The following is a 13,934-nucleotide window of genomic DNA, read 5'->3' on the forward strand; positions in this document are numbered from 1 at the left end:
GGTTGCGGGCGCGGGGTGGTTGCGGCGCGCGCGCGGGCGGCGGCACCTCCGGGCTCGCGCCTCCGCCGGCACCGGGCGCTCCCGGCTCCTCCCGCAGCGCGCGCCCAGGCAGCGCCGAGCCGCCCGGGAAGGGGCGGGCGGGCAGGTGGGGAGGTAGGTAGGTAGGTAGATAGATAGATAGATAGATAGATTAGATAGATAGAGGAGAGCCGGCTGGATCCCGCTGCCTCCTGACCGTCATGGCCGGCTCGGAGCAGCCGCCGCCGCGGGAGGACGGGGAGACGCCGCTGCCCATCGAGGACGCGGAGCTGGCGCTGGCCGGCATCAACATGCTGCTGAACAACGGCTTCCGCGAGTCCGACCAGCTCTTCAAGAAATACAGGTCAGCCCCGGCCGCCCTTCTGCCCGCCGCTCCCCGGCCCCTTCCCCGGCGCGGCCCTCCCCTCTCCCGGCGCGCAGGGTCCCCCCGCCGCGGGCAGCCTCGCCCTGCCCGGCCCCGCGGAGCGGAGGCGTCGGTGCCGCCGGTCCCTGCCTCGGTCAGCGCTCTCGGGGGGAAGGGGCACGCGTGATGCATAGAATCACAGAATGGGGTCGGGTCGGAAGGGACCACAGTGGGGTCGTCTGGTCTGACATCCCTGCTCAGGCAGGGTCATCCTAGAGCAGATGGCACAGGATTGCGTCCAGACGGTTCTTGAGCATCTCTAGTGCGGGAGACTTCATAACCTCTCTGGGCAATCCAGTGTGCGGTCACTCACACAGTAAAGTTCCTCTTGTTCACGTGGATGTTCCCGTGCATCAGTTTCTGTCCATTACCTCTTTGCCTTTTGCTTTGACACCACCGAGAAGCGCTTGGCACCATCCTCTTGGTACCCCGCCTTTATTTATGCACATTATTGAGTCCCCTCTCACTCGCCTCTTCTCAAGGCTGAACAAGCCCAACTTCCCCACGCTTTCCTCGTAAGAGGGATGCTCCAGTTCCCCAGTCATCCTCGTTGCCCTCTGCTGGACCCACTCCAGGAGCTCCATGTCTCTCTTGCACTGAGGAACCCAGAATTGGACACAGCACTCCAGATGTGGCCTCACAAGGGCTGAGTAGAGGGGTTAGAATCAGCTCCCTCAACCTGGTGGCAGTGCTCTTCCTAATGCACCCCAGGATACCATTGGCCTTCTTGGCCACAAGGGCACACTGCTGGCTCGGGGGAGGTCCTGGCTGAGGGCCTGCAGGTCCACATTGTGGGGATGGTGTTTGGTGTGTGCGGTGGGGGCTGTCTGGAGGGGTGAGGAAGGGCTGGGCAGGGGTCCCTCGGTAGCAGTGGCTGCATTTGTCTGTCGTGTCTGTGTAAGCACGCACGTGTGCCTGGAGATGTGTCCTGGATGTGTTTCGCTCTGGTGCTTGTATTTAATCTGATGCGGTTTTTGGCCCACAAAACAGCGATGGAAGGTCCCTGAGTGCTTCTGGGATTATCTACAGCCTGTAAGATTATGTTCATAATCTCTACATACATCATGTCTAGGTTTCTGCGTTAAGTAGGCATCTGGTATGAACAGCATTAGCACAGCTGTGTAAGTCACTCTTAAAGAAAAGATTGCCCCTACCTGTCCTGGCTTTTTTTTGTGAGGACTGATGTCTTCCACCCGAACTTGAGCTGCTGTAATTGCGCATACGTTCTAAATAATTAATATGCACTATATTGCTGTTGTCTGTGTGATTAAATAAGACTTTGGTTGACTTAAAATAGAACTTCATAGTGATGGTGTACTTATGTACTTAAATCTTGTTTACAAAAAGGGTGGTTGGAAGTAGAGTGCGGGGAGTAAGACAAATTAAGGACGTTCCCCTTAATAATAATGGAATAACAACTTTATTGTGTACCTGCAACGGTCTAATATTAAATACCTCATTCAGTCTTTAGTATATCTTGTTATGTGACACGCACAGTACTGTTGTGTAGAACTAACTGGAATGTTGCAGGTGGTAGGTGAGGTCCAATTCTGCATTCCTCACATGCATAAGCTCCAAGATCATCAAGTCCCACTGTTGACCCAGCACTGCCAAGACCACCACTAAACTGTGTGCCTAAGTGTCACATTTCTGTCATGTGAAGTTGCACCCTAGGAGTTACTTATTTCTTGCGTATTTCTTTCTGTTGGAGTCATCAACTGTTCAATTTCTTGGTTTTGTGTTGTGCAATTTTTTAAGATGCCGGTTAAGGAGCACTCAATGGTGTTTCCTCTCCTCCACTTTTGGTTGTGTTGTACCATTGCTTTCTCTCAGTAGTGTGAATCTGGAAGTAGTGTAGGAATTCTAAATATGTGATGCTTCTTACACTGTAAAGCAGTGCTAGGGAGTAAAATTGTTAAGATTCCTGCTCTCAAAATGTAGTTTAATCCTCCCTTGAAAGAGTGAATAATGATCTCTTCTGCACACTATTCTCTTGTTTATCTAGGAGGTTTATTACTAAAGATATCTTAAATGCAGAAACTTGCCAATCTTTTTTTCCAGGTGCAGGCTTTTCTTTTTTTGATTTTTATCAAGAAGTGCCTCTGAGTTCAGTGTACTTTTTGATCCTGGCCTTTAAACACCACTGGCAAGGAGGAAATAGGAATTCCTTCATAAGATGAATGGTTTGTGGATCGTAAGTTGATAATTGCTGTCTTAGAGCTGGAGATTTTCATTGTCATTTAAAAACTTTGTCCCAAAATTTATAGCATGGTTCGTCTTGCTGTGGACTAATAGACCTTTATTGAATTGCATGTTAACTGTATGTTGAAAATGTATTTGACATAGGAGAGAAGATACAGCAAAGTATGCTCAACTTCCTGTAAATTTGAATTTTGGAGGCATGTACATTTTTCCCCAACAGTTTTGGGTTCTGTGCTTGTCTTGAATGTGTTCTTCCTGAAAGGACTTAAGTAATGCTATTACATATTTTTTTGCTTGCAGTCTTAATGAGTATATTTTTGTTGGTATGTGCTTGGAATTATGAAATAGAACCCATCCTAAATGGAGCTGGTAAGCCAAATGAGCAGCTATTGGGAGCTCTCCATAATTTAATATAGATGTTTGTAGTTTGTGGCGCTAGAGCTCAAAGATGTCTGATGGGATGCAGCTTTTTTAATTTGATAGTTGTCTGTATTTCAAGTGACCTTTCTTATAGAAAGTCTTAACTCTAAACTACTGCTTCTGCAGGTAGTTTAGCTCTCTTCCAGAAGCTTGAGAGTTATCAGATGAAAGGCAGAAGTGAAGGGAGGAAAGGAGGTCTTTTTTTTTTTGAAAACTGTTTGAGAACCTACAAAACTATTTGGAAACTCAATTATTCAGCTAAGCTTCAGTTTCAGTAGCCACATCATTTAAACTAATTAAAATTGTTTCTTAGAAATTACTAGTTTTACTTTTATTTTTTATTACTTTAATTTTTACTTAATTTGCCACTTAAAGATCTTGTGAAAAATTAATTCAAATCAGTGCTTCTGTCTTTGTGGGACAGGTGGGATCTGTTTTTCTTTCCTGTTCTGCGTTTTTGCATCTTCCAGAAAGCTGACTGCTGAGCCCAGAATCAGTCATGTTTGAAAACTGGTCATAATGCAGTCCCTGAGGAAACCAGGGTAGGAATTGCAACTGTGTTTCATATGTATAACCACATAAATAAAACCTTGCCTTTGAATAGTGTTGGTACTTTGAATGGGCTATAGAACCATTGTTTCTGTGTTGGGCGTGGGAGAGGAGTATTTTGTCTCTTGGTGCTTAGAGGTCATATATTTCTATACAGAATCTGAAGAAGTCAGATGAATATGTCAGTTGTGTGTCAGATACAACATGTAGTTGGAACTGCATTGACTATCACACTAAAGCAGTTAATGTTTTGTCTGGTGTAGTGTGTGGCTTGTTTTTTTCTAAATTGTGCTTCAAGGAAGATATCAGGGTTTTGAAAAATCATCTGCAGGTAGCATCAGAAACTGCATGTGCTTTTTCATGAATTTTATTTTTTTTAAGAAGTCCAGATCCTCCGTCTATCACTGGTGATAACATTCTGAACATTAATCAAATACCAGTGGGTGTTATATTTTCATGAAGCTGCAGCAGACAGCACCATTGTCTTTAATGCTGGTAGCTGTGTCAGGTCCCCATGGTGCAAACTCATATTTGAAACTGTCAGATATCAATCTTTCTATTCAGCTTGAACAATGCTGAGACCATCATAGTTCTCATCGATTTAAACTTTGAGTACCTCTGGAAGCTACAAGAGATGTGGAGGTTAACCAGGGACATAGGCATTGGAGATGGAGCCCTCAGTCAGCCCGTGGGATGGTATTGTTTTGGTGAACCACTCTGACATTAGCAAGAAAGCTGGAACTGGAATGTTCTTTTTCTCCTTGTAGTTTTTTGGATTCCTAAACATTTAGGAAGGAAAGAAACTGCCAAAAGACCTTTTTTTTTTTTTTTCTTATTCTTTACTTCCTAAAAGCATTTGCGATTCAAAAATTATTTAAAAACTTCCTCCAGCTAAGAGGAGAGAAGAGAGTGTCAAATAAAATCAGGAGTTTTAGCTAAATGTTGATTCACATCATAAATCGTAGAATCATGGAATATCCTGAGTTGGAAGGGACCCGTGGAATGATCAAGTTCAAGTCCTGGCCCTTCACAGGACTACTCCATGAATCACATCACATGTCTGAGAGCGCTGTCCAAATGCTTCTTGAACTCTGTCAGACTTGGTGCTCTGACCACTTCCCTGGGGAGCCTGTTCCAGTGCCCAGCCACCCTCTGGGTGAAAAACCTTTTCCTAATATCCAGCCTGAATCTCCCCTGACACAATCTCAGGCCGTTCTCTGGGGTCCTGTCACTGGTGACCAAAGAGAAGAGTTCAGTGCCTGTCCCTCCTCTTCCCCTCATGAGGAAGTTATGACTGCAATGAGGTCTCTTCTCCAGACTGAACAGACCAAGTGACCTCAACCTCTCCTCATACAGCTTCCCCTCTTGGCCCTTCACCATCTTCATTGCCTTCCTTTGGATGCTCTTTAATAACTTAGTACCCTTCTTATATTGCACTGCCCAAAACTGCACACGGGACTTGTGGTGAGACTGACTAGCACAGACTAGGCAATCACATCCTTTGACCAGATGGCAACTCTCTGCCTGATGCACCCCAGGACATGGTTGGCCCTCCTGGGTGCCAGGGCATATATCATAAGATCAGGAATGTTATCTCACAAGAAATCCAACAGTCTTCTGTCTCCTACCAGGGAAATGTTTGATTCTGCATGAATGACTCTTACATCTGAGAAGGCTTGATAAAGTTTTCAACTTCTGTCAATGGAAAGACAAATCGTACAAGATGATAAGTAAAATGTATATAATGAGGTCATTTCCAAAGAAGAAAATGAAGATGAAATAGAGGAAATGTGATTCTAAGACAAAGTGTGTAAAGATTTAAAGAATGGGGCCAATATAGAAAAGCTTGCTGTACAACCTGCTAGGGTAAAACAGAACATAGAGTAGAATCGTAAGCTGGAGCAAATGGGGAAAAAAGCTCAGTATGATTACCTAAAAAAAAATGACATTAAGGTTGACATGTTACATTATATATATTAACAGACATACGAGCTTCAGCAACGGACCAGAAATTCCCTTGTGGATAGTTGTTTGAACCTCACATTACCAATTTAAAGTGCTGACTCTGGCTCAAAATACTTTTGACCCAAATACAAGTTGAGACAAGGTGACATTAAGCCAGCATTGATCAGTAGGTAGATTATAGCTCATGTATGGGCTGTCTAATCACTATTAAAATTCTTGCTTATGTAGCTCAGCAAAGGAACCTTAAGTGCAAGAATTAAGTGATTTAGTAGATGCTTCAGTAGCTTCTCTAAAGATAAGGACAGCAGAGCGGGAACTGACGTCAGTTGGTTGGGAGAAGGATGATAGCATCTGGATTGGCAGCGTGAGAATAAATCATGAGTGCCCTGGTAGCAGCCCTGTGTGCTTTTGTTTATTGCAGCTATAGGCAGAGGAGCAGGTGCTAGATGGATGTATAGAAAGGAGAGTTATTTACAAGGGAGGTGATCTTTAGCAGTGGTATTCTAAATGTGTAATAAATGTATATCTCGGCAAGTTAAGATTTCGTTGCTCAAGGCTAGGCAGAGTATGTTATAGCAATAGCGATGCACAAAACCCAGCACCAATCTTCCAGTTATGTGGATAGATTAAAAATACTTTAAGTGTTCTGTGGTTTAAATCTTCCAAGACCTGGGTGCATGGAGATAATCACATTGAGTGTGATGCTTTTGTGGTCTTCATAACAGAGACAGGTGATGTCACCAAAAGAAGTGGTGGAAAGAGTAGAGGGAGGTTGCCCCATATGGGGCAGTATCTGGGAGGTAGTAGTCCAAGGGAAGATGGAAGAAAGCTAAACTAAAATCTGAGTTTGTTACTCAGAAGTTAGAAGTCAGGTTTGGTGGAGATGGCAGAAGAGGTATGATAGTAAACAGATCTTATTTTAACACTGAAGAAATTAACTCTGTGAAAGATATAAATACTGTAAAGACTTTTCACTCATTTTTTGATCTACTATTTCTAGTAAAATATTAAGTTAGAGCAAAGCAATCCCCTCTTAATTTGCAGAAGGACAAAACAAGTCAGTAAAAACTAGATGGAACAGGGCTACAGAATTATTTCTATATTTCTGAATTTCTGTTTGGTTGTGTATTTCTAGTCAAAACAGAAGTGTATGGTAAGCTTTAATTTAACAAAACAAATTTGGACTGATGATGAAATGTAAACTAAACCAAGATCTGACATATTCAGTTTTCAATGTGTCTTAATACCGTAATGCTTCTGTGAACTTAAATTACCTTGGGTATTTCATACACCAGTATTGGATGAGATGTATACTTATGTAGCTCTGTCATGTTTGTAGTCTCACAAATAATTTTTAGAACAGATTTTAGAATAATCTGTGATGGAATAAAGGCCAAAGGATTTCTGTGTTGTTGCAGTAAATTCCTTACCTTTATATTTACACATATTTCTTCTTGTTTTAAAATATTTAGTTGCTGCTTCTGTATTTATCTGAGAACTTACATACCATTATGCTTCACTCTCCCACTTTGAAGGAAAATAATTTGTTTCAACTTGAGTGTCACTATTGGTATGATGACTAGAATTCTTAGTGGACTGTGGTTGAAGTAGTAATGCCTAGAAAAGCAGGGAGGAAATGTTGGCAGGTTAATTACATTACTCTAAATTTAAACTTGAGCTAGGCTCAAGTAGCTTTAGAGGCTGATGTATTTGGAAGGGAAATACTGTCTTGGAAATTGCTGTAGAAAAAAAAGAAAATACTGAGGAGTAACCGAGATGTTTGTTTGTTTTTATGTGCTTCAGTTCTGATTTATTTTTTATGGTAAAATTGGGCTGTACTATCTCAGCATTATTAAGCCAAGGCTTAAAACTCTTGAATGTTATCATCATGTGTGAAAATGGGGCATGGCAAACACCTATATTCTGAAATTGAATTGCTTTCTTAAAGATATGCCATGATATGAGTCAAATTAGTCAGGGTTTACTGGGAGAAGCAATGTCTCATGTAACACTGATTTATATACCCGAAAGAAAGTTCTACTTCAGTGCTCTGAAGTTTTTGACTTAAGTGTAGTTACATGTACCAGCTGTATTGGTACATATTGATACGTAGAACCTTTTACTGTGGTATCTTTGAGTAATAGTGTTAATAGCACAATTTCTTGCAATAAAGATATCTTCTGAGTCCTAGTTTCCTAGCTGAGGGGCAAACGGTGTTTTACAAAATATGTCTGGAGACTGGTTCTTTTTTTAATTTGAGCTAATTAAAAGTCTTGAGATTTTTCTTTACTTAATGGAGGCTATTGGTTTCAAAGCCATAAGGACAACTTGGGTAGTGCAGTGTCCCAGTGTTAATTTGTATTCAGTTCCATAACTCCTGCCAACATTGATATGGCCATTGGTTTGCTGCTAGTATTTTCCCAAGTCTGCCTCATTTTTTTGTATCTTAACTTTTTGGTATCTGTCAAAAAAGATGTAAAATCATGTCTGAAGCTGAAGGGCACTTATAAGGAGCTTGAGCCAAGGGTATTTTTGTGGAATTATATTTTTCTCAGAAATTTATTGTCATCATTAGTCACCCCTTAGTTTTTACTGGGACAGGACTGTGCCATTGCAAACTTTCTTCCTAGCTCTCAAGGAAAAGATAGCCCTAAGCTGTTGAAGAATTTATAATTCAACGTAATAGTCACAAAGACTGAGCACAGAAGATGGTTGTTGTTTAAAATGGATTTTAAGCACTAAATTAACCTTACTAAATGATCTTCCGTAAAGCTGCAGTTATAGTGACTACAGCGACTACTTAGGAATATGGCAGAAGTGTTCTTATTTTGTTTAGTGATGTCACAGACTCTGTGTGAGGAGCTCCTGCAGTGAAGTTTTCATGTTTTGATTGCCAAACCCCATGGTCTCAACAGAAGCATCTCCCAGACTTCGTATAATATTATGCATCATGTTTTTTTGCTTCAGGGTCCTTTTGTGCTACAGCTCATATGTGCTGTAATGGCAATGCTTTTTATAGATTGAGTGGCTGAAAGTTAAAAAGAACTGATCTGTGACAGTTATCTCCTGTATTAAAGCTACTGATAATTTCAGAATAGAATGATGTGGCTCTTGATTTTTTCACTGTTTTGCCTTTGATTGTGGGGGATGGAATTGGAAACTAAGTGAGTGTCAAGAATACAAGTGTGGAAGCAGTGTTGAAAGATCAGTTGAGAAGATAAATAGATCAGTGGAAAAGATAAATATGTATTTGGGGAAAAAACTCAGTTGTACTCAGAAAAATATGCATTAAAATATTTGGGAAATTTTTGCTGCTTGCAGTAAGGGCTTCAGTATATTTTCTAGTCTGTAAAGACCAGTTGACTCTCAGCTGTAACTAGCTGCTTCCTTTTTTAACATTACTTTTAACATTTTTTAACTTCCCAGAACTGCTTTCTCTCTGTGTATGTTGATCTGAGGAAACTCAAAAATGAAACATTTGGGTTATTTCTGAGCTTCCTTGAAAGTATGATGTAAATGCAACTTCATACTTAAGGACATATATGTAGAAATTTCTTGTCCTGATCTGTTTTGCAGTTTTAGATCAGTTGGGTGTTGATAATGCAGGAGGTGTGACCTTGAAATGTATGGTGAAGGTCGTGCTGAGTATGGTGGTAAGACTGGCTGCCGGATGGGTCCCACGCGCCTCATGCGTTGGGAAGGGGATTATGAAAGAGCCACATGCCCTCTGCAGCAGGAGTTCATGCTGGAAGTGCCAGCTGCAGCGAGTGTAATTTGTGTAGCTGATTGCTACTGCCCTGTGAAACACAGCTGCTGGTAGAGAACAGTCCAGGTACTGAACAGCAGAGACATTTACTGGCGGCTGTTCTTTGTTGACGTGCCAACAAAGGGGGAAGTACCCAACCTATTTTCTTTTGAAAAATAATGAAAACATATGACAGGTTATATCCAGAATTGAGCAATGTGCATCAAAAGGAAAGGTTTTTCTGCTTTGTTTATCCTCCTTTTTTTCTTTCATATTATTCTTGTTCATGTCCTTGCTTTTAAATATTTATGCTAAATCACAAAGTGAGAAAAGGGGGGTGGGGATGTGTGAAACATTGCTGACTGCTTCTTTTTGAAAAAAATGAACCAAACTCTTGTATTATATAATACAGGTTCATTACTGGAAATTTGTGTTTTAGTAATATACTTCTTTCTCTTTGTTTTTCAAATGCCTGTGCTATTTTAAAAATTCTGCTTTAATCTAATGCTTGCAGAATAAAGTTGGAAAAAAATTAAGTGCTGTACTGTAACTGTGTATCTATCTATCTATCTATCTATCTATAAATATATATCTGTAGCATAAATGATACTTCTTAAATCCTGGAAGTTTGTGTTTTCATATGTCCTGGCAGCGGTGTGGATCCATGGTACCACTGAGATTCTGACATTTTAATTTTTAATTTTTTCAAGTACCTTCTGTGTGACATTACTGTACTTTCATGGTCTGTGTGACTGCAGTTGTACTGAAGCTTGAAACCTGTCCCATATATATTACCAAGGTTTTGTTCGCCTGTGTTTTTTGATCTAGCTGTTGATTTCACCCTTTGGGAATAGCCCTGCAAAGAGAATAGGTGAAGCATCTTAAAACTATTTTACACAGTGTAGTAAGATACATATTCTGAAGTTGAATATATATAAAACCATAAGCCTTATAAGAACCTCGCATTTACAACAACTTTGTCATGTGGTAGATGTGGTTTTTTTAGATCTGGGTGGATTAGCTTAAATTCATAGAAGCGGTGGAAATGGGAATCTCTTAATACAACTGGCTGACGTTTGTCTGGTAGGACAAAGCTGTAGTGATAGATCACAAGGGAAGAGTAGAACTGGCAGATTTTTAATTTTTTGTATCTCTTTGATACAAAAAGCCCACCAAGATTTATTTACAAACATATAAGTTAAACCCAAGAAATGCAACATTGATCTTTATGACAGGATATATCTACAAATATACTAACTATTTTCTGTTTTCTTTACAGAAACCATAGCCCATTAATGAGTTTTGGAGCCAGTTTTGTCAGCTTTTTGGTGAGTAGATGAGAGCACAGAGTATACCTCTGTTTTGGTTCATGTTTGTATGTGCATGTGTGTGTTCATAATACTGGATACTCTAAATTTGGTTATTTTTATGAAACTAATGTTTATCAAATTTTTAGATTAAATGTAGCTAGAGAACAAGGCATCACATCATGTAAAGCTTGTTTACTTGTGTGGTTTAAATATAAAGTAAAGGTTCTGTGATTAAGCTTCTCAATGTATGAAATATTTATGTGTTCCATTAACAGAGACATAATAAAACAGTCTCTTAAGTGAGCAGTGAAGTTATTTAATTAATTAATTGAAATAAAACTCACAAATGCTTGTTTTTCTGATAACATTTGCTACTGAAGATTTCTCCATCCATACTGCTGTGTGAAAGTTGTTAATTCAATCCATTGACTTTACTTCCTTTCTGGATATATGAGAACTGAGAATATTGATTGACTAAAAAGGCATAATGAGCAAGATAAGTCTGTTAAATGCTTTTTAGAAATTAGAAATGATAATACCTTATATAAAACTGAGCAAGTGTATTAGAAAATGTTTAAATCTTATTTTTTAGACTGTCCTTATTCTGACTTTACTGTTTAATCCTGTGTCTCACGAGAAATTATCCATGGTAATACTCTTTTTAAAGACAGAATTTATTACAATGTATCAGAAATACATGATTTGTAAATGAAATAAATTTGAATTCTTTCTAGTATGCAATATGGACAAATACACTGGTTAGGACACCTACTGGGGCATGTACTTTCTTTTAAGTCACTGGGGGGAAGAAAGGAAAGAGGGAGAGTCTCTCAGGCTTGCTTATCTGAATTGATGTGCTGAACCAGTGTAACATCAGAGTGCAGCATCAGAGGATCTTGAATGTATCTTGCTTAGCTGCTGTTCTAAATATAGCACCAGCACTTGGTGTGTCTGTGTCATTCAGAGCTTTTGTTTAATAAAGCTCCAAGAAAAGAACTTACTTGTCCTGAAATTCAGCAGTAGTTGGAGTCAGATGCGGTTTCTTTTTCTTCCTACCCTTTACAGAGACTGTGGTTATTATTTTGAAAAAGGTAATAGCTGTTTGTTGTTGCTGACTTTGGAGGCCTGTTATTTATATGAATTTATTACATAAAAGCAGTACCTGCACAGATACAAATCATGCCTTACATAACAATAACTGAAAATGAATTTTTATAAATTCATCATGACAGTGCATTCAATTTGACTGCATATGAAGCTCTGAGATGGGGGCAAGGACTTACTGAGTTCTGAGTTGATTTGTCTTGAAACGTTGACAAAGTACTCAGTTCTCTAGTTTGGTGTTTCTGCGCTGAAAATATTTGTACTTATGTGTATATTTTACTACTTTTGTTTAAAGAAGTTTTATTCTCAAATTTTTAGGAAAACTTTTACTATCCATAGCTTCTGTAGAAATAAAACTATTTGTGCTTTCTATCATTCAAATGTGGTTGGTTTTTGGTAGAATGCCATGATGACATTTGAAGAAGAGAAAATGCAACTGGCATGTGATGACTTAAAGGCTACAGAGAAACTTTGTGAAAGTGAAGAAGCTGGAGTTATAGAAACAATCAAGAATAAAATTAAAAAGAATGTAAGAACATTATTTCTAAAATATGAATTTGTCTACTGGATAAATATTTCTGAAAACTTCCTTTCTGTCCTCCTTGTATTTTGAATAAATTATTTTTGATATGTGAAGAGCAGTTGAGATTAATGATAAACTTGGAAATGAAGTGAAATATTTTACTTGGATTTCCTGATTGTTGTAAAATACTCAGTCTCAGGTGATTCCTCTTCTAAAGCAGCAGGTTGTGTTTTGTTAGTAATTATTTTTAACATGTCAAATTAGTGATCTCTTAAATCATCTCAGGAAGCTTGTAGCCTGTCTAATTCAGACTAACTTTAATTCATACATGCTCTAGTAATGTTCAAAAGTCATGACGCTGAGGCTGCAGAATGCTGTGAGCCAGGAATATTCCTAGGGAATTTTCCTTCCTTTTTTAGATTTTTCATTCTAAATAATGAAGGAAGAATGAAGCATGAAGATTGAGGACTAGTAAAAGTAATAGTATAGAAATGTGTAGTGAATGGCCTGTCTAGTGTGACATAGCAGAAAAAGAAACCATTTCTCTTCAGTATTTAGTTTACTTGCTAAAAAGTATTGAACCTGACATACTTCACTCTCTGCTCTTAAGAGGCACTATGTTTTCCTGGCCAATTGTCATATACCTCTTCCTGTGCTTTTCCTATCTGACATCTTTTAATTCCATGTCTGATGCATTTAGTAATAATTAAATGAAATTTAAATCTGTTCTGAATATTTGTAGAACCTTAGGAAAAATAACTGCTAGTATATGTGTAAAATTTCTCTTATCGAGTAGGATTTTGCTTGATGACCTGTCAAAGGAATTTTAGCATAGTTTTGCACTTCAAAATGCTGAATTAGTTTAGTAGCAATACTACCACTTGCAGTTAATTTTGCCTTTTTTGATTTCTCAGATTTAGAGAAGTATTGTCTATTATCTTTGTTAACACTTTGCTCTGCTCTGTCTTTGTATATTCCAAACAGGTTGATGGACGAAAATCCACTCTATCCATGATAGATCGTCTACAAAGACAAATAATTGTAGCAGACTGTCAAGTCTACTTGGCTGTGCTCTCATTTGTAAAACAAGAGTTATCAGGTGTGCTGTGTCTTTCATGTTTAGATATATTTTTGCATGATATCCTTTTAATAAAGCGTGATCATAAAGTCGCAGTATAAGGATAGCAATAAGGATGATTGTTTTTAAGAAGGAGCACAGTTCCAGTTGAAACATTCCAAGATGGGTGCACTTGCAAAAGTATTGTTCTGTCTTTGTGTAGGTAATGGTGTAGGATGAAATGGGTTGCTACAGATCATGCTTTTTGCTTTTTTTCATACCAATAGTCGCATTCAACTGATTTTCCTTAGGCAGGTTGGAGTCCTTTGCATGTTCTCATAGAGGCATTGGAGGAGTTGGTGTGAAGATGGGTAGCAAAGATGGGTAGCATCTGTGTGCTTGATGCAAGATAAAAGAGGCCATTAAGTCCAGGCTGCTGACAAACTGCCAGTGAAAGCAATTTTAAATGAAGTGTGTTGAAGATGGAACTGCCAAATCAGTTCTTATTCTCTGGCCACCAGACTGTGTCCTTGTATGCCAGAGGTTAATCCTGTCGTGTTGAATATAAACTCCTTCTCTGGACTGCAGAGCCATTTCTAATGTTTTCTTGCATTCCT

The 13,934-nt window shown here is 39.3% G+C and overlaps 1 protein-coding gene across 1 annotated transcript in view; it reads left to right on the plus strand.

The window, feature by feature from the left end:
* Nucleotides 1–92: 92 nt before the first annotated feature.
* Nucleotides 93–13,934, plus strand: part of TTC39C (tetratricopeptide repeat domain 39C) — a 36,437-nt gene continuing 22,595 nt past the window's right edge. The window contains exons 1-4 of the mRNA XM_027638772.1: nucleotides 93–382; nucleotides 10,603–10,651; nucleotides 12,138–12,266; nucleotides 13,245–13,359. Coding sequence (XP_027494573.1) covers nucleotides 240–382; nucleotides 10,603–10,651; nucleotides 12,138–12,266; nucleotides 13,245–13,359 — 436 coding nt within the window. The 5' untranslated portion in view covers nucleotides 93–239. The remainder of the gene's footprint in view (nucleotides 383–10,602; nucleotides 10,652–12,137; nucleotides 12,267–13,244; nucleotides 13,360–13,934) is intronic.

Source organism: Corapipo altera, unplaced genomic scaffold (genome assembly GCF_003945725.1).
Source record: "Corapipo altera isolate COAL_440 unplaced genomic scaffold, ASM394572v1 49, whole genome shotgun sequence".
NCBI classification, from domain to species: Eukaryota; Metazoa; Chordata; class Aves; order Passeriformes; family Pipridae; genus Corapipo; species Corapipo altera.